Below are 21015 nucleotides of genomic sequence, written 5' to 3' on the forward strand. Positions count from 1 at the left end.
ACTTTGAGTGGTCTTACATATGGCGGTCACCCATTGTTACACTGACCAAAATATACCAAGGTACTTTGTGCAGACCAAAACTTAGTCTTTCTTCTTCTGTCAACTAGTCATGGCAAACACTATTATCACATAATTTTGAGTAGAAGAAGGTAACATAGAGGTAACATAGACATAGGTAACATAGAGGCCAGAATTACCCACTCATACAGATTTCTGGTGCCTGCTTCTGTCTATACCTACATGTACCAGTTATAATTTATGATGGTTTAGTGTTTGACAGAAAGTGTGACATTTCTAAATGGTGTTACTTGGTAGTTCATGATTGGAAACTCAGTATTGAATAAGAGACAGCAGCATGTAAAGTCTGTTTTTCAAACAGTGGGCAAACAGTACTCTGTTGCAAAATTCAGAGCTCTTCTCCAGAACCCTAAGAGTTAGCATTGCCTCTTTTCTGTTTGGCTATACTAATGAATACACATAATGTATGATTTATCATGAATTTCTTCCTTTAAATGGCTTCCCTTGTTCATATAATTCAAGTGACAGGGAAGTTTCCACATAAGAATGAACTTGGTGTAGGTACAGTTTGAAACTAGAAATCTTGTGAGTCACCAAAAATGGAGTCATGACGGTACTTAAAATATTCTTCTGTGATAGCAGGAGAGTGAGCAGAAAAGTAGGCATGAGAATAACTGTACATCACTATTCTTTGCATTTGAAAAATTGTTTTAAAAATATATTCACTCATTTGCATAGTTGAGGTGTGAAGAATACATTTCCCCTACAAAAGGCCCAAAGTATCCATAAAAAACATTGTGCCATTGAATTCAAAGCCATAACCCTTTATCTTTATTTTTTTTATTTTTTTATTTTTATATTCCCCATACAATTGCAACCCCCTTACTTGACCCCAATCCTTCCTTTCCCCACCCTCCCCCCCCACCAGTGTGTCTCTGGTTCATAGTTGTTTGTTGATTTTGATTTTTTCTTTCTCATGGTTATTCTTTTTCCTGGTCCCTTATTTAGGTTTTCTAGATTCCTGCTACGAGTGAGACCTTCTGGTATTTTTCTTTTTCTTTTTGGCTTATTTTGCTGAGCAGGGTCCCTTCCAGCTCCATCCATGTTGCTGCAAATTGCAGGTGTTTATCTTTCTTGATTGCTGAGTAATATTCCATGGTGTATATGTACCACATCTTCTTGATCCAGTCATCTATTTTTGGGCATTTGGGTTGTTTCCAAAGCTTAGCTATTGTAAACAGTGCTGCTATAAATATAGGGGTGCAGGTACTCTTTGGAATTAATGTTTCTGTGTCCTTTGGGTAAATACCTAGGAGTGGAATTGTTAGATCATATGGAAGCTCTATCTTTAGTAGGTTGGGAATCTACAGAATTGTTATCACTGTAGCCTTGCCTCTGGACGATTATTATTGGAATCACTGCGATGTGAAAGCAAATCATTGTAACCCGTGGGAGGGGTTGATTAAGTTGAATTAAAGATAATGGTGAAAGTAAAAAACACAAAGAATTTTAGAAATTCTTTAAAATAAAGATAAAGGTTTTTTATCTTTATTTTAAAAGTTTTTTTATCTTTATTTTAAAAGTTAAGGAAGGTGAGGACAACTGAAACGCAATGGAAGAAAAATAAGATTAAAATTTCTAAAATTCTTTGCGTTTTTTTTACTGTCACCATTATCTTTAATTCAACTTATTCAACCCTTCCCACTGGTTACAATGATTTGCTTTCACATCCAGTGATTCCATTAGTAATTGTATCCAGAGGCAAGGCTACAGTGATAACAATTCTCTAAGTTTACTTTGTTTCCAGGGAAAGAACATTTCTTATGACTGCAGAAACCTGGCCAGGCTTTAGATACCGACCCTTCAGTTTTGACATGGCTGCCTTCATTTCTTTGTTCCTAAGAGAATAGATGGCAGGGTTTAAAATGGGAGTAAAGATGGTGTAGAACACAGCAAGGACTTTGTCAACTGAATAGCTGCTGAAGGGCCACACATAGATGAAAATGCAAGGTCCAAAGAAGAGTGTGACCACAGTTATGTGGGCAGTCAGCGTGGAGCGAGCCTTTGCCATGCTAGCCGAGGAGCGATTGCTAACTGTGATAAGTATCACAGTGTAGGAAACAACCAAGAGGAGGAAGGAACTCAGAGAGAGGAAGCCACTGTCAGCAACGATTAGTAGGCTGACAACGTAAGTGTCTAAGCAGGCCAGCTTGGTCACTAGAGGGAGGTCACAGAAAAAGCTATCAACTTCATTAGGGCCACAGAAAGGCAAATTAACAGTAAATGCCAACTGGCTGGTAGTATGGACGAAACCAACAAACCAAGAGATGAGAACAAGAATAATACACACACGGCGGCTCATGATTGTCATGTAGTGGAGAGGTTTGCATATAGCCACATAGCGGTCATAAGCCATGGACACAAGGAGCACCATTTCACCACCAGTGAAAAGGTGAACAAAGAAAATCTGAGCCAGACAGGCATTAAAGGAAATAGTCTTGTGTTCAACCAGTAAGTCCGCGAGCATTTTGGGGGTAGCAAAGGAGGCAACACATATGTCTATAAAAGAGAGGTTGGCTAGCAGGAAGTACATGGGGGTGTGCAGGCGTGAATCTGAAGTCACGGTGAGGATGATGAGAAAGTTGCCCAGCAGTATTGCCAGGTAGAGTAGTGAAAATATGACAAAGAGTATGGGCTGCAGCTCCTTTGAACTGGAAAGTCCCAGCAACACAAATTCGGTCACCCGAGAATAATTTGCCTCATTCATTGACTTTGGAAGGAACTTCTCTTCAGTTATCTTAGTAGGAGAGAAACAGATTAATGAACTTAGTAGGGTTTGATATCCCAATTCCATTTCCATCCTTAGGGATTCTAATTTTTACTAATATGTGTATGTCTGAATTTTTATGCATCTTTAAAAGTTATATAGTCAGCATAACATCACTAAAACAAAAATGGATAGGAGACTTGTCAAGATGTTTGGCTGAGTAATGTACCAATCACATACATTTAAGGAATGCAATCAACTAATTTACAATTGACATTGAGTACCCAAAAGTTTTTTGATACTACAGAAATCCAATCTAGGAATCTACAAAGACCAAAATCTAAATCATTTTTCTACACTAAACAGTATAATGTTTTTTTGAATGGTTAACTCTGCAAAAACAATTTTTTTTACAAATTTCTGTTGGCCAAAAAAGTTACACACACAAAAAAAGTGTTTACTGTATGATGTTATTTAAATAAAATTTTAAAATAGCCCAAATTAATCTATGTTGTCAAAAAACTGAAATAATGTTTTATCCTTGAAGGGCAATAGATACAGGAAGGAGACAGTAGGGGCTTCTGAAGTGCCACTAATGTTCTGGTTCTAGATGCAATTGATAGTTATGTGGGAGTTTTCACTTTGTGGAAACTTGCTGAGATGTGAAATTTTGCTTTGCACACTTTTGTGTGTATGCTTATATTTGTAAAAGTTAAAGCAGGAGAGAAAATGACAGTATTACATTGTGTGAGAAACTGACGGGAGGATTCACCGCCTTGAATAATTAGATGTTATCCCTTTCTCTATCCAGTAATACTCTTTGTGAAGTAAAATTCCTAATTGTAGCAAAGCTGTGAGGTCCAGAACTTACTGAAACTCTTCCTAGAAGTGTGATGCAAATCCTCATGGAATTTTATTACTTAAAGAAATCTAATACATTAGTTCATTTCAACTATTCCCAAAACACACTAAATCTCTTCGATTCAGTCATTGGTGTTAATAAACTTAGAAACATAATTGAATTATGACTGAGATTTTATTTGATTTGGTGGGGCTCTTTAAAATTATATTGCACAAGCATATTAATTGTAAGAAACTGAGACCGTGAGAAAAGTTTTTCTTTTCTATGTACTAGTCTACATTCTATTTAATCAGAACATTTTTCCTTTTGTGTTATATTTATTTTTTGTTTGAATTGTATCATCTTTATTGAGATAGCATTGTTTTACAGCAATGAATGTGGATTACAGGTATATATTCACACCTCATCAGAGGTATATTACCACACCACACCCAACACAAAAACACCAATAATCTTCTACCATAGTCTATTGGGTCCTCTCCCCATTTTTCTTCTCTCCCCTCCCCTGTTATATTTACTTTTATAAACTATCTAAAACATAGAAAAGTAGTGCAGTGAATAAGAAAAGTAAATGGTGGAATGTTGAGAAGTATCAGATTTTGAAAAATTTTTTTCCACATCTAATAGCACCTATGATTTTTTATGTAATATCTTCTGTCATAACTGAAAATTGTCCAGTGTGTCTGAGTTTCACAGGAAGGTTTACACATAAGGACAGGGAATGTGATGAATAATCTTATCTTCTAGGAACCAAATTAAGGGACTCACATATTTCAAATCTCTAGTTCTCTAGCTATCCCACCCAATTATTACAGATTATATCAAAAGTATGACTCCAGGATTTATGAAACAGGCTGGCAAGTAGAGTTTGAAGTCAGAGGAGATCAAAGGAAAATTTATACAGTGGAACAGGTGTGTCTTTGAGGAGCCACCTCATTCTCTTCAGTGCCTTTCTCTCCTCCACATCATTCCTCAAGAGTCTCCCATTATGAGGTTAACTCATGGTGCCCACATTGACATGCCCTCCTTGGAAAACACCCTTACTCTTCAACCCTTGAATAAATGCTCTGTTGGATCTGTAGATATAGGAAAGGAAATAATACCCAACGGAATGTGGTCTATTCAATGGGGGGCTCAAATGTGCCCTATCTGAAAGAGCAAAGCCTCGAGCCCAGGGAATGAGTCTCCCAGGGACCTTCTGGTGCTAGAGAGTAAAGGGGTGGCAGGGGGCAAATGTGAGCAAAGAAGACTTTCTGGTTCCTCTAGAATAAAACATATAATCCAAGTATGTGAGAAAACCACATAAAACTCTTATGAAAACCCAATGACTCTTCTGCAAAACTATATTCTTCCAGGGCATTGGCTTCTTGGGCTGACAAGAAAAAGAAAGGTCCCTGTTTTCCATAGAAGAAAATATTGGGCAAATTGATTGAAACTGTGGCTGAGATTTTTAAGTATAGAATAGTAAAATGCTGAGCAACAGAAATTCTAACTAAACATATTCCAAATATAAATTCTTTCCCCTAATGTAAATGCATTTATTTTTACTTGATTTACATTACACATATGTAAAAGCCTGCTTTTCCCAGGTCACTGTGCTGAGCCCTAGTGATAGAGCAGAAATGTTTATAACTTATCTCCCTGAAGTCCAGTTACTAATAATAATAGTCCCTTATTCATTTAGTAAAGTTGATGGATCCTCATTTCCCTCCATTCCCTAACATAGTTTTAGATGAAATGCTTCCTTTTTACACCAAATAAAATAATTGTACAGTAGTGAAAACAAAGCTATTTTAATTGTTCTTATTTCTATGTTAAAATCACAGTTGTGTTATTGGGCAGCTGTATGATAATGAGCAGTTCACTTAGCCTGTCAAGGCTCATTATCCTCAAATACTAGATATTGACAATACTATTACCCTCAAAGAACACTGAAAATGTTACTTAATATGTAGGTAAGAAACCTTTAATCAATTATAGTGGGTAAATAAATATAAATTATGAGTAAACATGTACATCTGAATAATATATTATTACAGATTAGAATTAGTAATTATTTTCTGATAATTTTACATGTTTAAGATGGTATGATCTGACTCATAATAATGAGTTTCCAATTAGTAGATATATTCATGTAAAGGTCAACCTTTCATTTCTCATAATTTGAAGGTAAATCAATGTCTGACAGGTCTGTGCTAGGTTGTCCTTGTCTCACTCCCATATGAAATTCTATCAAATAAATCTATCCCCAGTATCAATGCTTCTATCATGGCTATTACAACTGATAGATTAAGTGAAATAAGCAAGAGTATTACTTAAAAAGTGCAAACTTTACTAGGTCAAAGATACATCTTTCACAAACTTTCCAGCATTGCCATTACCTTTACCACTCCCACTTTACAGCCAGGTCAGAAATAAAATAGTCATTGAGGAAACAAATGCATGTAGTCTTCAGAAGGATACTGACAAAGTGCTTTCACTTACCTATGATGAAAAGGAAAGTGCAGATATCTTATGATCTATCGTCATTAATGCTTGGAAAGATTTTAGTTGTTACTTCCATGTCTCCTAAGAAAACAGACTTGGCTCTGATGAGGTGAATCTCAAGGAAATGGACTCAGGGTTTCTATAGGCAGGATAGACTGTCTTCAAAGAATTTAGATAGGACTGGATGCTGTATCTTAATGTAGGTCTTATGTCACTGGGGGAACACTTGCAGTAGTCAGGAATCTAAAAGATTTGTACAGTAAATAAAAAGAAAGAAATGCTAAAAATAAAATCTTATCTTTCACATTGAAGAGAATTTAACCCAACTGTGGTGAAATTCTTCTGTCTTCAATGACAGTAAGTTAGATGATCAAAAATATTGTTCAGAGACATCTAGAAATAAAAAAACCAATCACATATCACTAAGGATACTATGAAAGGGAGTATTTCCCAGTATCCATTGCAGTTTCAGCTATAGAACATTTTGCCCATGTATTCTAGGAAAATGTTTCCTTTTAACTTTATCTCATCTAACAGGTCTAGAGGTATGGGTAGAATTCTTCAGGGATTTAAACATTGTTCTCAAAGCAAAACCTCTGCAACTGTATCTACAATTTTAAAAATTAAATTAACAGAAATATTTTTAGGAAGCATCACCACTGATAGTGATTGTCATATAAATTAAGGTTTGTGAAGACACATGAGCTATCAGGAATATTGCATCATTTTATCAAAACCATCATTTAGAAATATTTAGACTTTTTCTTTCACCTCATTTGCCCTTGATTCAAAGTGTAGGTACCTTCCCCCACCATCACCACTTCTTTGAGATTTATTATATTTGATCCTCAAATAATTGAGGCAAGCATTTGATATACTTACAATAGAATGAGTTCATCACAATAGTAAATAAGATTCTAAAAGATAATAATCATATGGGATATGGCATATTTGTCCAGTAGGCTATTTTGATCTTTTTATAAGTAATTTATATTAACATATTTTTGCTATGAGTTAACAAAGATCATTCTAAACTATTAGCTTTGAAATAAACTGAAGTCCAAATCACAGGTGATGCCCAAAGACATCATGGGCTATAAGGGAAGTATTAATCTGCATTATAGAAAATATCTGCTCTAATTCTGCCTTTCACTAAACAATTTTACAATTTTAGACAGATCACACATCCTTCAAGATGCTCTGTTTCTCTTCAAAAAAAAGGGAAGAAAGTCCTAAAGTCCTAAAGTCTAATATTTTATAATTCACTGATTTTTTTATAAGCGAGCTGAAAATAGCAAGTTAACGCAAGGATTAAAAGTAATTACAAAAGGTTGTATTGAAATAAAAATATCTTCAGTTAAAAGAGGAAACCCATCCTGGTTTGAGCAAAGAGACACCATGAAACAAAATCCATCAGTCACTTCTCAGTGTTAGATATTCGGACAATTAATCGGCAAAGTGGACATAAAATATTCAAAGATTACTCAATGGGTTGGAGGATAATTACCTCTCTCTACTCTGAAAGAATTAGGAGACTGTGGAAAAACAGTCTTCTCCCTGCCCCTAGTCTTCAAATATCTGAACTTACCAGGAGAAACAACATTCTTCAGGATCCACCGCATGAGGGCCAAATACAGGAAACACATATTTTTCCAGTCTTCAGTCTTCACCATTTATACTTTGAAGTGTCATTTTCCTCAGCACATAGATATAAGAAAACCATGTCAATGGTTAGAAGCTTATTAGTGACTTGACGTCACTGGATTCTGTTGACCAAGTGACTCAGAGGAGAATTGTGGTGGCATAAATTAGCCTTCATTAGGGCTAATAAGTTGGTTTGCTAACAAAATTATAGTGCAACACCTTGAGGATTTCACAAATGGACAAAGCAGCAACACTAATGGAAAATCTTTCTCCTTTGGAGAAAATGAACATGGAGTGGGGGGTGGAAACAATGAAAAACTGTTACTTCAAAATAACTTTATGCTTCAGGAGAACTTCAGAACAGAGCCTCAAGGAGTGTCAGAAATTGATGAGGAGTCATTTTGTGCCTCTGTACAGTACACACCAGTGCAAATATCTTGATATTTTAGAAGTTCCAGAAGAACCATATGCTTGATTTCCAAGGCAAGGACTCTAGGGCAAGGCAGTGAGAGCTGTTTGACAACAAAATCACTGCATTCTATAGAGTAGATTCTGGTGAAGGGGCTTTAAGCCATTTTGTAAAAATTTGGAATTTTTAGTTCAAATTTTTAGGAAAAAATGCTGTTGAGTGAAACTCAGATTTTTCTCCTTCCCTGAAGTTGTCATTGAAGAACAAAATATTAAAGGGTAAAGAAAGAGGTTTCTTAGAATTTCCATGTTGGTAGGAACACTAGAACTAAATAAATCCAAGATCCTAAATATTTACATAGCTTGAATGAGATCTTGAAGAATTAGTTGCTTGACACAGATAGTACTGCCTGGTTTAAAAATCTATCTTCTAACCCCTTGTTTACAAATTCCCTTTCTTTCTCCTCCATGAAGCCTCTTCCACAGATTGAAACATTTTTCATTTATTACTAGAACTAATCTTACTTTTCATCTATTCCCTGATAACGTGAAGTTAAAGCACTCCAAAATCTCCCTTTGACCAATATTTCCGTTATTATCTCTACTTTCTACTATTCCTTTCATGTACATGATGTCTAAAAATTTGTTATTTTGATTTTATTTTCTTCTTAAGATATATATTACTGGGAGATTTCATATATTCTAATGACTTTCCACTTTTAAAAAAAAAGAACCCTAAGTGTACAACTCTAATTCTCAGGTTCCCAAATGTGTTACAAGTCATGTCTACACCACAAATTTAATAATTCCAAAATTAACACATTTTCCCTAAATTTTCCTTATAGTAAATATTCCGTCTGCTAATGTCATCATTATCATCCTCTAAAACATCCAGATTAAAATTATGAATATGATAGGTGCTGTCTAGTCCCCTATGTTCTTATATTTAATTTGCAAACCTATCTTAGTAAATGGGATCACACTGTTTATATGGTTTCTCTAAACATGAAACATGAACATTTCCACTCGTTGCAACATATAACTTATAAACTTGATTTTAATAAGTGCATTATATTCTAATTAATAAATGTGATAGAATAATTATTCTCATATTGTAGAAAATGTAAGGTGTTTTTTCCCTAGTTGGAAATAAGCATGACTTAAAATAGCTTATCTAAAAATTTTAATTTAAGTTTAAATTTTCTAAATGCTCTTTCAGGATAAGTGTTTGAAGGTAAAATTATTAGAATCAAAAAGTTACACATTTATGCATTTGAATTTATAACAAATAACTCAAGAGTATGGTATCAAGAAGTCCAATGACCATAGAAGTTTCCTTTCGTAGTAGACCAACTAACATACAATCACTAATGATTTTCTGAGTGTAAAGATTTGCCTTTTCCAGAACATCATATGCTCAGGGAATACACTATGTAGTGTGTATCTCCTTCATCTGCTCCTTTCATCTAACAATATGCACTCAAGATTCACCCATGTCATTGCATGCATTAATAGCTCATACTTTTTATTTTGGTATAGTATTTCTTTGTATGTAGGTTCCTTAACTAATCTTTTTAGTTATCTAGTTAAGGATATCTTAGTTACTTCCATTTTGGGGGTGCTAATGAATGTTTTTAAAGACTTACGTACAGGTTTTAGTTTGTGTGTTACTCTTCAAATCAGTTGGGAAATTTAGTTTTATAGGAAGAAATATTTGACTCTATGTATTTTAAAGCTTGAAAATTAAGTACAAAGTTTAGGATTATTGTCTTCTTAATGGAATAAACCCTCCTTTATCAATATTCCATGTCTCTTTTTCCATGATAGTATTTCTTGCTGCTTTCCCTGTTGTTGCTGGTTGCATAATATAGCTTTTCTACAATCTTTTTTTTTATTTTTTTGTGGGACCCTCACCGGAGGCTGGGGAATGAACCGTCGCTGCAGAGGATGTGGGCAGCCTCGCAGCCCAGCGTTCAACCGCTGAGCCACCAGAGGAGGCCCTCTTTTTTTTCTTTTTTTAATTAATTAATTTATTTATACAAGCACTGGGTACAGTCAGGAGTGCAGGAGGGTGAGAGAATTCACCAGAGCCAGAGCGGGAACAGTACAGGCAGACCTACGAAATACACTGCTGAGGGGAGCAGCGGGTGGCAGGAGAGGTCTGTCACGCAATGTGGGACCCTCGCAGGCGGCCGGGGATCGAACCGGCGCTGCAGAGGCTGCGGGCAGCTTTTGCAGCCCAGTGCTCAACCTCTGCACCACCAGGGGAGGCCCCTGTGTCTTCGTATTGAAGGTGGATTCCATGCATACAACAAATATTTGGTCTTGATTATGGATCATTCTGGCAAAATCTGCCTTTTTGTGGAGTCTTTAGATGATTTAAATATAATCTAGCTATTGAAATGGATCTGTGTCTACCATCTGGCTATTTTTTCTATTTCTATTCTTGTTCTTTTTTGCACTCTTCTGATCCACTATTGGATCATTTTTGTTCATTTTTTGTTTATCATTTCATTTCCACTATTAGTTTTTTATATCACTCACTTTCTACTTTGTTAAACTATATAACAATTTGCCATATTGGTAGACTTCTTTTTTATTTAATGTTATCATTTAAATATTTATTAAATTTTTTTATCATTTTAAGACAATAATCACAACTAATTTTCTTAATCAAATTCACTTTGACATGATTTAAATTTTTGTTATGTGTGAGACTTAAATCTTTTTTTCTAAAAACTGTTTTATTGATGTATGATTGATACACATAAAGCTGTATATATTTAATTCATACAAGTTGATGAGTTTGAAGATAATTATACATTCATGAAACCATCTCCATCGATGCCATAAACATATCCATTCCTCCAAAAGCTTCTTCTTGTCTTCTTCATTCATTATTGTATTCTTGTGATAAGAACACTCAACATGAGATTTACGTCTTAGCAAAATTTTAAGTATGCAATATAGTACTTTGACATAGGCCCTATACCATATATAGATCTCTAGACTTATTCATGTTGTACAAGTGAAAGTTTAGGTTTTTAAATTCTTCAGTTTCAGGGCTTTTTCTGTCTTTTTTGAAGTGTAATTTACAAACAATTCTAAAATTTAAGGTATATAACATGATAATTTTATATATATAAATGATTATCACTACAAAGTGATAATCACATTCCAATGTTAGTGGGGTTTTTTTAAGTATATGGTGAAACATTTGAGATATACACTCTGAACAAATGTCATGTTTTCAATAGTTCATTAACTATAGTCACCAAATGTACTTTTGAACTCCAGAATTCACTCATCTCATAACTGAAACTTTATAACCTTTGACTGGACTAATACCACTGCATCTGGCAACCACCATTCTACTCTCTGCTTCTTTGATTTTATTATTTTATTCCCTATTTAGATGCTATCATGTTATTTATCCTTCTGTGTCTGGCTTATTTCACTTAATACAGTGTCTTTCAGGTTCATCCATGTTGTAGCAAATAACAAGTTTTCTTTTTCTTAAAGCGGAATCATATTGCATTGCATCCATGTACCATATTTTCTTTATCCATTCATCCCTTGATGGACAATTTATTCCATACCTAGGCTATTGAGACTAATGCTGCCGTGAACAGGGGAGTGAAGATATCTTTTCAAGAGAGTGACTTAATTTCCTTTAGTTATATTCCCAGAAGAGGAAAATTGCTGGGTCATATGATTTATCTATTTTTAAATTTTTTGAGGAATGAGTTTTCCCAAAGGAGTTTGGCAATTACATTCCCAGTAACAGTTTACAAGGTTGGTTTGTCTCCAAATCCAATATTAGTTTTATTATACCACTTTAATTCATGATTTCTTATCAGGTCTGACAATTTCTGAATTTTAATAAGTGTGTTTAGACCACTTATATTTGCTGTAATGATTATGATATGGTTAGAATGAGTTCATCATCTTGTAATTCTTTATTTGTCCCAACTATTTTATTCCTTTCCCTTCTTTTTCTGCCTCTTTTTTAATATTTGGGTATGTTTATTATTCCAATTTATATCTTTAGTTTGCTTGTTATATTTAATGAGTTAATTAATTTTTATTGCATAAACACTGGTTTACAATGTTGTGTTTCAGAGGTATCACCCAGCACCAAAGCACCCATAGTCCTCCACCTTATTCCAATGTGTATCCTCCCCACTTTGGATTCTCCCCTACTCCTCTCACCCTGGTAAAAATTAATATTTTTCAGCTTTATTATAATATGTACATGAACTTTATAGTCTCTCTTATATTTCCCAAGAAATATAAAAGTGTAGATTTCAGATTTTATCCTAAGTTGGAAATTATTTTTGTTACTTTGTGTATTTACATATTTAGGTACATAAGTAATTAGCATTTTCTCTGAATTAAAATGTTTTGAGATTTACAATTTCTAAGAGTCTTGCAATGTTCTGTCTAATGTGGAATTCATTGTACCTAATATATAATACTTAAAAAAATAAATAGACTTGAACAACGGGTAAATATGTTGCTGACAGCACCAAATTTCTATAATAAATATGGTAATGAGTGGATGTATATCAAAAATCTAAAAGAAAGCAGAAAAAATTTATTGGAGCATAGTTGCAGATAGGGGAAATTGCAAATATCAAATTATAAATGAAATAGTCAATATGCAAGGAAAAGATAAGTAGACAGGTACATTAATAAAATAAAATCCATGACATAAAACACATTTTTGAATGTGTGCCAATTTATAACAGGTTATGAATAAGTTGAGTGAAGATATCAAAAACTCAGTTTACTCCTTTTGATTACAAGGTATAAAAATAACATGAGTTCAGTTGAAGAAAATTACAAGTTTAGTAACATGAATAATAATACTTTATATAAAATAAAATCTAATTTCTATTTAAAATATTTATAAAATATTTAAAAGCATTACTAACTACTTTCAAGAGGATTTTTACTTTAGATTATAAATATTGAAAAAAGTAGTTAAAATTATATATGTAAATCCTTTGCATGTTAAAAAAAATCCTATATGACAACTCAATAACACATATCATTAGCAAAGTAATTGGCAAGATACTATGATCCAGTGGACGCTCTTCATACCCATTCGAGATTATGCTTCCTCATGGTGACCCTTAGTTTTTCCAGGAATCCACATGACGGTTTCTCAACTTTCTCATGGCTGATTTAAAATCTTCATTCCTCAGAGAGTAGATGATGGGATTCAACAGGGGTGTACAAACAGTGTAGAACACAGAAAGGAACTTATCCACAGAAAGTCTGCTAAAAGGCCATATATAGAAATAAATGCAAGGCCCAAAGAAAAGAATCACCACTGTGATGTGGGCAGTTAATGTAGACAGTGCCTTGGCTGACCCACTGGAGGACCTTTGCCTGACAGTGATCAGAATAATGGCATAGGAAATTATTAAAGCCAGAAAACAGCTCAGTGATATCAGGCCACTGTTAGTTAGGGTCATAATTTCCATCTCATAAGTATCCATGCAAGCCAGCTCTATCACCAGGGGAAGGTCACAAAAGAAGCTGTTTACTTCATTGGGACCACAGAATGGCAGATCCACTGTAAAAGCCAGGTGACTTACTGAATGCAGAATACCCACAGCCCAGGAAATAATCACAAAAATTATACAGAGTCTCCGAGTCATAATTGTGCTATAGTGCAGGGGTTTACAGATGGCTATAAATCTGTCATATGCCATTGCTACTAGCAAAATCATCTCACTCCCAACAAAACTATGAAGAAGGAATATCTGGGCCATGCAGCCTGCAAAGGAAATAGTCTTGCGTTCAACAAAAAAGTCCACGAGCATCTTGGGGGTGGCAAAGTTCGATTGGCAGATGTCAATAAAAGAAAGGTTACTGAGCAGGAAGTACATAGGGGAGTTCAAATGGGAGTCAGAGGAAATGATAATAATAATCATGATGTTACCCAGTACTGATGTCACATACACTATAAAGAAGATGGAAAATAAGAAAATCTGAAGTTCCCAAGAATTAGAGAGTCCCAGAAGCACAAACTCAGATACCACTGATTCGTTTGCTTGAGCCATGTGTCCGGTTTACAGTCACCTGAATATAAGAAAGTCCAGAAAATATCACAATGATTGGCACGTATCAAGTGTATTCTATACAACAGAAATATGATAAGCTTTCATTTAAAAGTCAATTTAATTCAATGAAACAATATAAATAACCCATAGACTAATACTTAACAACTCTGACTACTGTGGGAATTAGCGGAAGTTTGAATAGAGAGGATTAGTTATGGAACCTATTATAATCAGGAAAGTATAATATTCATATTAAAATAGAAGTATAAAAAACAAAATCAGAGATAAGCAAATATAAATGATGATTTCATCACTTACATGGTTCAGAAAGCATTCACCCTATGTACTCAAGAAAACATAACAGGTATTAATTCGTTAAGCTGATAAAATTTCCACAAGCTATATTCTTCAATATTTGTTAAGACCAAGCTTTTAATATATAATTAATATAATAGTTGAAAATCCACTTGAAAATCCTCTACACACTAATTTCTTACAATTTCTTATTCCAAGTAGAACAGGCCTAGTTCAATGTTATACATCATTTTCTTTTTAATTATTAAGGTAGGTACCCATTAGTAAAGATAAATAACATTTGCCACTTATTAGCACTGTGTCTGACCTTAGAAGATAGAACTAGATTAACTCCAAAGATATTTTCATCTCTAAAATTCTTTGTGCAAAGGCAGTAATGTGAGTTCTCTAAACAATGCATAGAACATCCAGAAGTTTATTCATTAATGAATCTTTCACTTTTTCATTGTCCATGCACTTTAGAATAGAAGTGCTTTCAGATGACAAAATACCCATACAAGAATTTCCCTATTTGCACTGTCAGATCAAGTTTGATGCACAGAAGTTATGTTATATTAATTTCCATCTCTAAAATATATCAATAGACTTCAAAGTCATAAATATGCATAATGTTTTTCATTATTTTATTTTATAATAGTGGATTATCTATAAGCTTAACTACAAGAAAGCAATAAAGGATAACCTCATTGACCACTACTGGTATAGCTACTCCATCTTCATTCAAGGTAAATCTTGATAGTCAACAAATATTTGTTTAACAAATGGCTAATTTTTTTCAAACAGAAAATGTAAGTAGGATAGAGGGAAGATGCAATGATTATAGCATACTTCTCTTTGTTCATCAAATACTGACACTATTATTCTCAGGGCTACCCTATGTCAGCGCAGTAGGAGAGTCACATTAACAGAGAAGTGGAAAACAGTAATTTGCCTGTTCTTTGTGGTTTCCAAAGTGATTGAGACAATTACTTCCCCTTTGCTATCTTCCGGTTCCTGATTTTGAACCTAAACGACATTTTACCAATTATTTGTCAAGCTCAAACATTGTGTTCAAAAGCATGTACAGGGGGCCTCCCTGGTGGCGCAGCGGTTGAGCGCTGGGTTGCGAAGCTGCCCGCGGCCTCTGCGGCGCCGGTTCGATCCCCGGCTGCTCCCCGGCCACCGGAGGAGGATCCCACATGGTGCGCAGACCTCTCCTGCCGCCCGCTGCTCCCCTCAGCAGTGTACTTCGGTCCTTCTGCCTGCTCTGCTCCCCACTCTGGCTCTGGTGAATTCTCTCACCCTCCTGCGCTTCTGACTGTACCCAGTGCATGTATAAACAAAAAACAAACAAACAAACTAAATAAATAAATAAATAAATGAAACATGCCTCTATAAAAAAAAAAAATAAAATAAAATAAAAAAAAAATAAAATAAAATAAAAAACAAAAGCATGTACAAAACTTACCCTTTCATTAATTTCTCCTACACCCTCCTTATTTTCTCCAAATTTGGTGGCCCAGGGTTATTTCTAAGCCTCACTCTTCCTGCTGCGAGTCTTCACATTGACTGTATTTAAAATTTGTTTTTGACGTGATGCATTTTAACTTGATCACATCACTAAGCTTTACAGAGGCACGCATTCAGGTCATGCCCTGAGGTGGTGGGGGCTTTGCTCATCTTGCCCTCATGATGAAATCACCAAGTTCTAAGGCAAGGCAATATAAAGACTTCCATGCTCTTTCCTGCAAGGCAATTTAATTGGAGAAACAAGAAATCTCCCTTTGGAGATCTGAATTAAATATACAGTGGGAATAATTATGTTTCACAAAATAATTTTTCCCAGAATGGAAAGAAAAAAAATTTACCTAAATATTTATGCATATGAAAGAAACAATATTATATTTTCACTGACTTCCAGTAATTTTTTAACACAATTTTCTATCATTAAAACAATCACAAAATCTAACAAATGTTCAAAGCTTCAGGGTGGTTTCCTCCAATTACAAGGAACATGCTACCTCACAGGACAGTTTAATCTGTTGCTGGAATGTTCAACTGGATTTGTCACCTGTAGTTAAAAAAACAAAGCTATTTCCTCTTTAGTATGATGGTTATTTAAATATTTGAAGGTTGTCTCCATTATTCTCTATGACAGATCTTGTATCTCCCAAATATTTCAACTATTTTTAATATAAGTTGTATAGATCTTCAAAAGTTGTGGTATACATTAAGTTTCAAATAGTCATTTTTAGAGAAAGAAATTGAAAATAAGACACATACATAATTAATGGTAGTTTATCAAACTTTATTTTTTAAAATACAGGAAACAACTAGAAAATCCTCTCAATACTGCTTTCCCATGATTTCTTAATCTAAACAGAATAGACCAAATTCAAAGTAAAATCTCATCTATTCTTAACAATTACAACAGGTATCCATTAATAAATAAAAATAAGCTTGCCACTAGCTAGTTCTGTCACTGACCTTAGAAGATAGAACTAGGTTGTCACTAAGGGTATTTCTCCAAAGTTTAAAAAATTATTGACTGTGTATATGTCTCCTTGTAAAATGCACAGATATTTACGCACACATGCACAGTGGCATATAAGAGCAGCACTGATTGAAAGAGAGACTACTTAGGAATTCATAGTTGGTTTTACTTAGGATCAGCTCTTCACACACTATTACGTTGAATAGAATCTGTGTTTTGCTTGGAGTTAGTGGCCATTTTGAAAATGTTAATTCTTCCTATCCATGAACAGAAAATACCTATTTGTTCCATTGTATCTTATTTTATTTCTTTTAACTATGTCTTGTAGTTTTCACTGTATAGGTCTTTTGCCTCCTCTGTTAAATTTACTCCTAGGTATTTAATTTTTTTGAGACAATTATATATGGTGTTGTTTTCTTTATTTCTCTTCTAGCTCAATTTTCGCATATAAGAAGCTTATTTATTTTAATTTTTGTTGTATAAAAGTTTATTTTATACATTTTTAACTCAGCATAATCTACCTTCAATTGATACATCTTATCAGACATCACATAACAACCTTAAAATAACACACTTTCTCCTTTCTGAATGTTACATTGTTTCATATTTTACTTCTCCATATTTTTAAATCACACACTATATTGCTATTGTTTTTATTTTAAACGCGCAATTATCACTTAGCAAGATTTAAAAATAAGTGTCTGCTCACATACTTTCTTTTCCCAGATCCTCTGTTCTTCAAAGTAAATCCAGATTTCCATGTGGAATCTTTGCTCTCTTCCTTTAAGTTCTTTCTATAACATTTCTTGGAGAGTGGGTCTACCCTCATGAGCTCTTTCAGTTTTTCCACTTTTGCAAAATAATTTATTATGCTTTTGTTTTAGAGAGTTATTTATTTTTTATGTATTCAATGACAGTCTTCTTGGCTGAAGTGTTTTCAGTGAGAAATCAGTTGTCATCCTTAAATATGTTCTAAGCAAGTCTTTTTTAATATACTTTTAATATTTTCTCTTTACCATTGCCTTTCAATAAGTTTATTTGACATAACATGATGTAGTTGTTTTCCTGATTCTTATACCATTATGTGTTCTCTTTGGGTTTTTCATTTTATTTTTTTTTCTTATGTTCTTAGATCTATGGGTATAGTGTTCATCATATTTGGGCTTTTTTCAATGTGACCTCAATTGATTACATATAATTTGAAATTGCTCCATAGTTCTCTAACAGTCATGTGTGCATTTATATCTTCCATGTGCTTCACATTGAATAGCTACTATGATCATATGCTCAAGTTCACATATCTATTTTTTTCTTCAGTATGTGATCTGCTAGTTTATTTTGCATATCAGACATATTATTTTTCAGTTCTAGAAGTTTGATGTGCTTTATTTTTATGTCTTCCATATTTCTAACTTAACCTTTTCTATATTCTTACTTATATGAAATTTATTTTTAACAATTGCTTGAATGTACATTTCCAATAATTCTACATCTCTTTCATTTTTGTGTCTGTTTCTATTTTTTAATTTTCCTTCTCATTATGAGTTGAATTTCTCTACTTTTTATATCTTGGTAATTTTTATTTAAATCTCTTTTAATTTATGTAAATTTATTTACATTTTTATTGCTATTTTGAATTCAATTGCTACAGGCTATGTCATGTATTATATGAATAATCTTGAGTTTTTCTGATAAACAGGTTACTTTAAAACCATTTAATCCTGGGCCTCCCTGGTGGCGCAGCGGTTGAGCGCTGGGTTGCGAAGCTGCCCGTGGCCTCTGCGACGCCGGTTCGATCCCCGGCTGCTCCCCGGCCACCAGAGGAGGGTCCCACATGGCGCGCAGACCTCTCCTGCCGCCCGCTGCTCCCCTCAGCAGTGTACTTCGGTCCTTCTGCCTGCTCTGCTCCCCGCTCTGGCTCTGGTGAATTCTCTCACCCTCCCACGCTTCTGACTGTACCCAGTGCATGTATAAACAAAACAAACAAACAAACAAATAAATAAAAACATGCCTCTATAAAAAAAAAAAATTTAAAAAAAAATAAAATAAATAAAACCATTTAATCCTAAGACTAACTTTTAATCTTTGTTAGGGAATATCAGAGCACTTTTTAACTTATCTCACTATTTTTGCAATACTATTTTGAGTTTTCTTTGCAATACCCCATGAACTGTCAGGTTTTTCACTCTGGCTAGATTTAACTCTTACAACTGCTTCACTCATAACTGAGGCGACTGGCTCAGGATAGGCACCAGTCAGTGCCAGAATAAAATAAAATGAACTTAATAGAAAGTAAAGATGGGGGACTCCCTGGTGGTGCAAGTGGTTAAAATGCAGCAATATGAAGCTATCCGCAGCTACCACAACCTGAGTTCCATCCCCGTCCAGGGAGATGACCCACGTGGCGCAGCAGACCTCTCCTGATTGCCCACTGCTCCCCTCAGCAGGGTATTTCAGTCAATCTACCTGTTCTGCTACCCACTATGTCTCTGGTGAATCAGTGAATCCTCTCACCCAATGCACCTCTGGCTATACCCCAGTTCTTGTATGCATAAATAAATAAATCTTTTAAAAAAATTAGAAAGCAGAGATGAAGGAAGCTGACTCAACAATGACAGGATGGAGAAAATTACGAAGTATAGTATATCTCAGTTAATCTACCTCTGGACTTTTTTTCGTGTGAAATTTATTTATCACTCCAACCATTTGGGTCTGGGTTTTCTATTATGCACAGGCAATTCCATGCTTTAAAAACATCTCTAAGTGATTTTTGATAATCAAGTAGGTTAATTAATTACTCATCTAGTTGACCTCTGAATTAGCTGTGCTGTGAACCTAACCTTCTGTACTCCATGTTGGCATTTTTTTCCAAAGATTTATTTATATAAGAACTGGGGTACAGGTCAGAGGAGTGGGAGGATGAGAGAATTCACCAGAGAGAGTGGCTAACAGAACAGGCAGATGGAAGACACTGCTGAGGGGAGCAGTGGACTAGGCAGGAGAGGTCTGTCAAGTCAAGTGGGAATCACCCTGGCTGGTGGACTGCTTCACAGCTCAGTGCTCAACCTGCTGCGCCACCAGGGAGGCCCTCCATATTTGCATTTAAACAAGTTTTAAATTTGCATTTGTTAACATTGGTTTTGTTCTGGGTTAACATTTGGCTTCCTTCTAGGCTAGCATTTCAGACCAGCAGAGTAAATGCAGCATTAATACTAAGTACCATTATATGCCTTATACTAAAATGTACAGCCCTACACATTTTTTCTATTCCTGGTTTATGAAAATTTTTTCCAGCAATGATGTTAAGGTATTATTAAATACTTTTTTTTCCATAAATTGATATAGGCATATATTTCTTTTATTTTGCTACTATAGTAAATTACATGGAATGATTGTCAAATGTTAAACCACCTTGCATTTCTGGGTAATCTTAACTGTATCATTATTTTCCTGTTTTTATAAATTCCTCAGTTAGTGTTGCTGTGTATTTTAAAGGAATTTTGTAACCTGTTTTTGAATAAGATTGGCCTAAAATTTTCCATTATAACCTTATTATATGCTAATTAAATTTTGGAATCAAGGTTATTCTGGCTTCATTAGATGTTCTCATAGACAAGGGATGAAACATTAATCTCTGTTTTCAGATGGCATTCTTGCCTGCAAAGAAACACAAATTTCTTTTTTTTGTGACTTGCTATACTCCACTCTTCATGAGGATTATATTGATTAGAGTACATCAAGTAAGATTATTAATGCAATGTATGCGTTTTATAATATTTTATTTTATTTTGACCTTTATTTGACTTTATTACCAAATTGTTAGTAGACATTTCTGTTGCTAGGTTGATGGGTTTAAAGCTTTTACTGAACGTAGGACCGTAAGTTTTGTCTCATTGCCCATTTTAATAAAACCCAAACTACCTGTTCTTAATCAATGACGTTTATTAAAGTAACATAAAAAAATGCC

The 21015-nt window shown here is 34.4% G+C and overlaps 2 protein-coding genes across 2 annotated transcripts; both read right to left on the bottom strand.

The window, feature by feature from the left end:
- Positions 1–1810: 1810 nt before the first annotated feature.
- LOC119238188 (olfactory receptor 4K15) lies at positions 1811–2845 on the bottom strand. Its single transcript, XM_037501896.1, has one exon. The coding sequence runs from the start codon at positions 2783–2785 to the stop codon at positions 1811–1813; it is 975 nt and encodes a 324-aa protein (XP_037357793.1). The 5' UTR covers positions 2786–2845.
- A 10406-nt stretch (positions 2846–13251) lies between these two features.
- LOC119238189 (olfactory receptor 4K1) lies at positions 13252–14314 on the bottom strand. The gene has a single exon (XM_037501897.1). It carries the CDS (start codon positions 14258–14260, stop codon positions 13325–13327), a length of 936 nt encoding a protein of 311 aa, XP_037357794.1. The 5' UTR covers positions 14261–14314; the 3' UTR covers positions 13252–13324.
- Positions 14315–21015: the final 6701 nt, after the last annotated feature.

Source organism: Talpa occidentalis, unplaced genomic scaffold (assembly GCF_014898055.3).
Source record: "Talpa occidentalis isolate TD23 unplaced genomic scaffold, MPIMG_talOcc4v2.1 talOcc4.11, whole genome shotgun sequence".
Classification (NCBI taxonomy): Eukaryota; Metazoa; Chordata; class Mammalia; order Eulipotyphla; family Talpidae; genus Talpa; species Talpa occidentalis.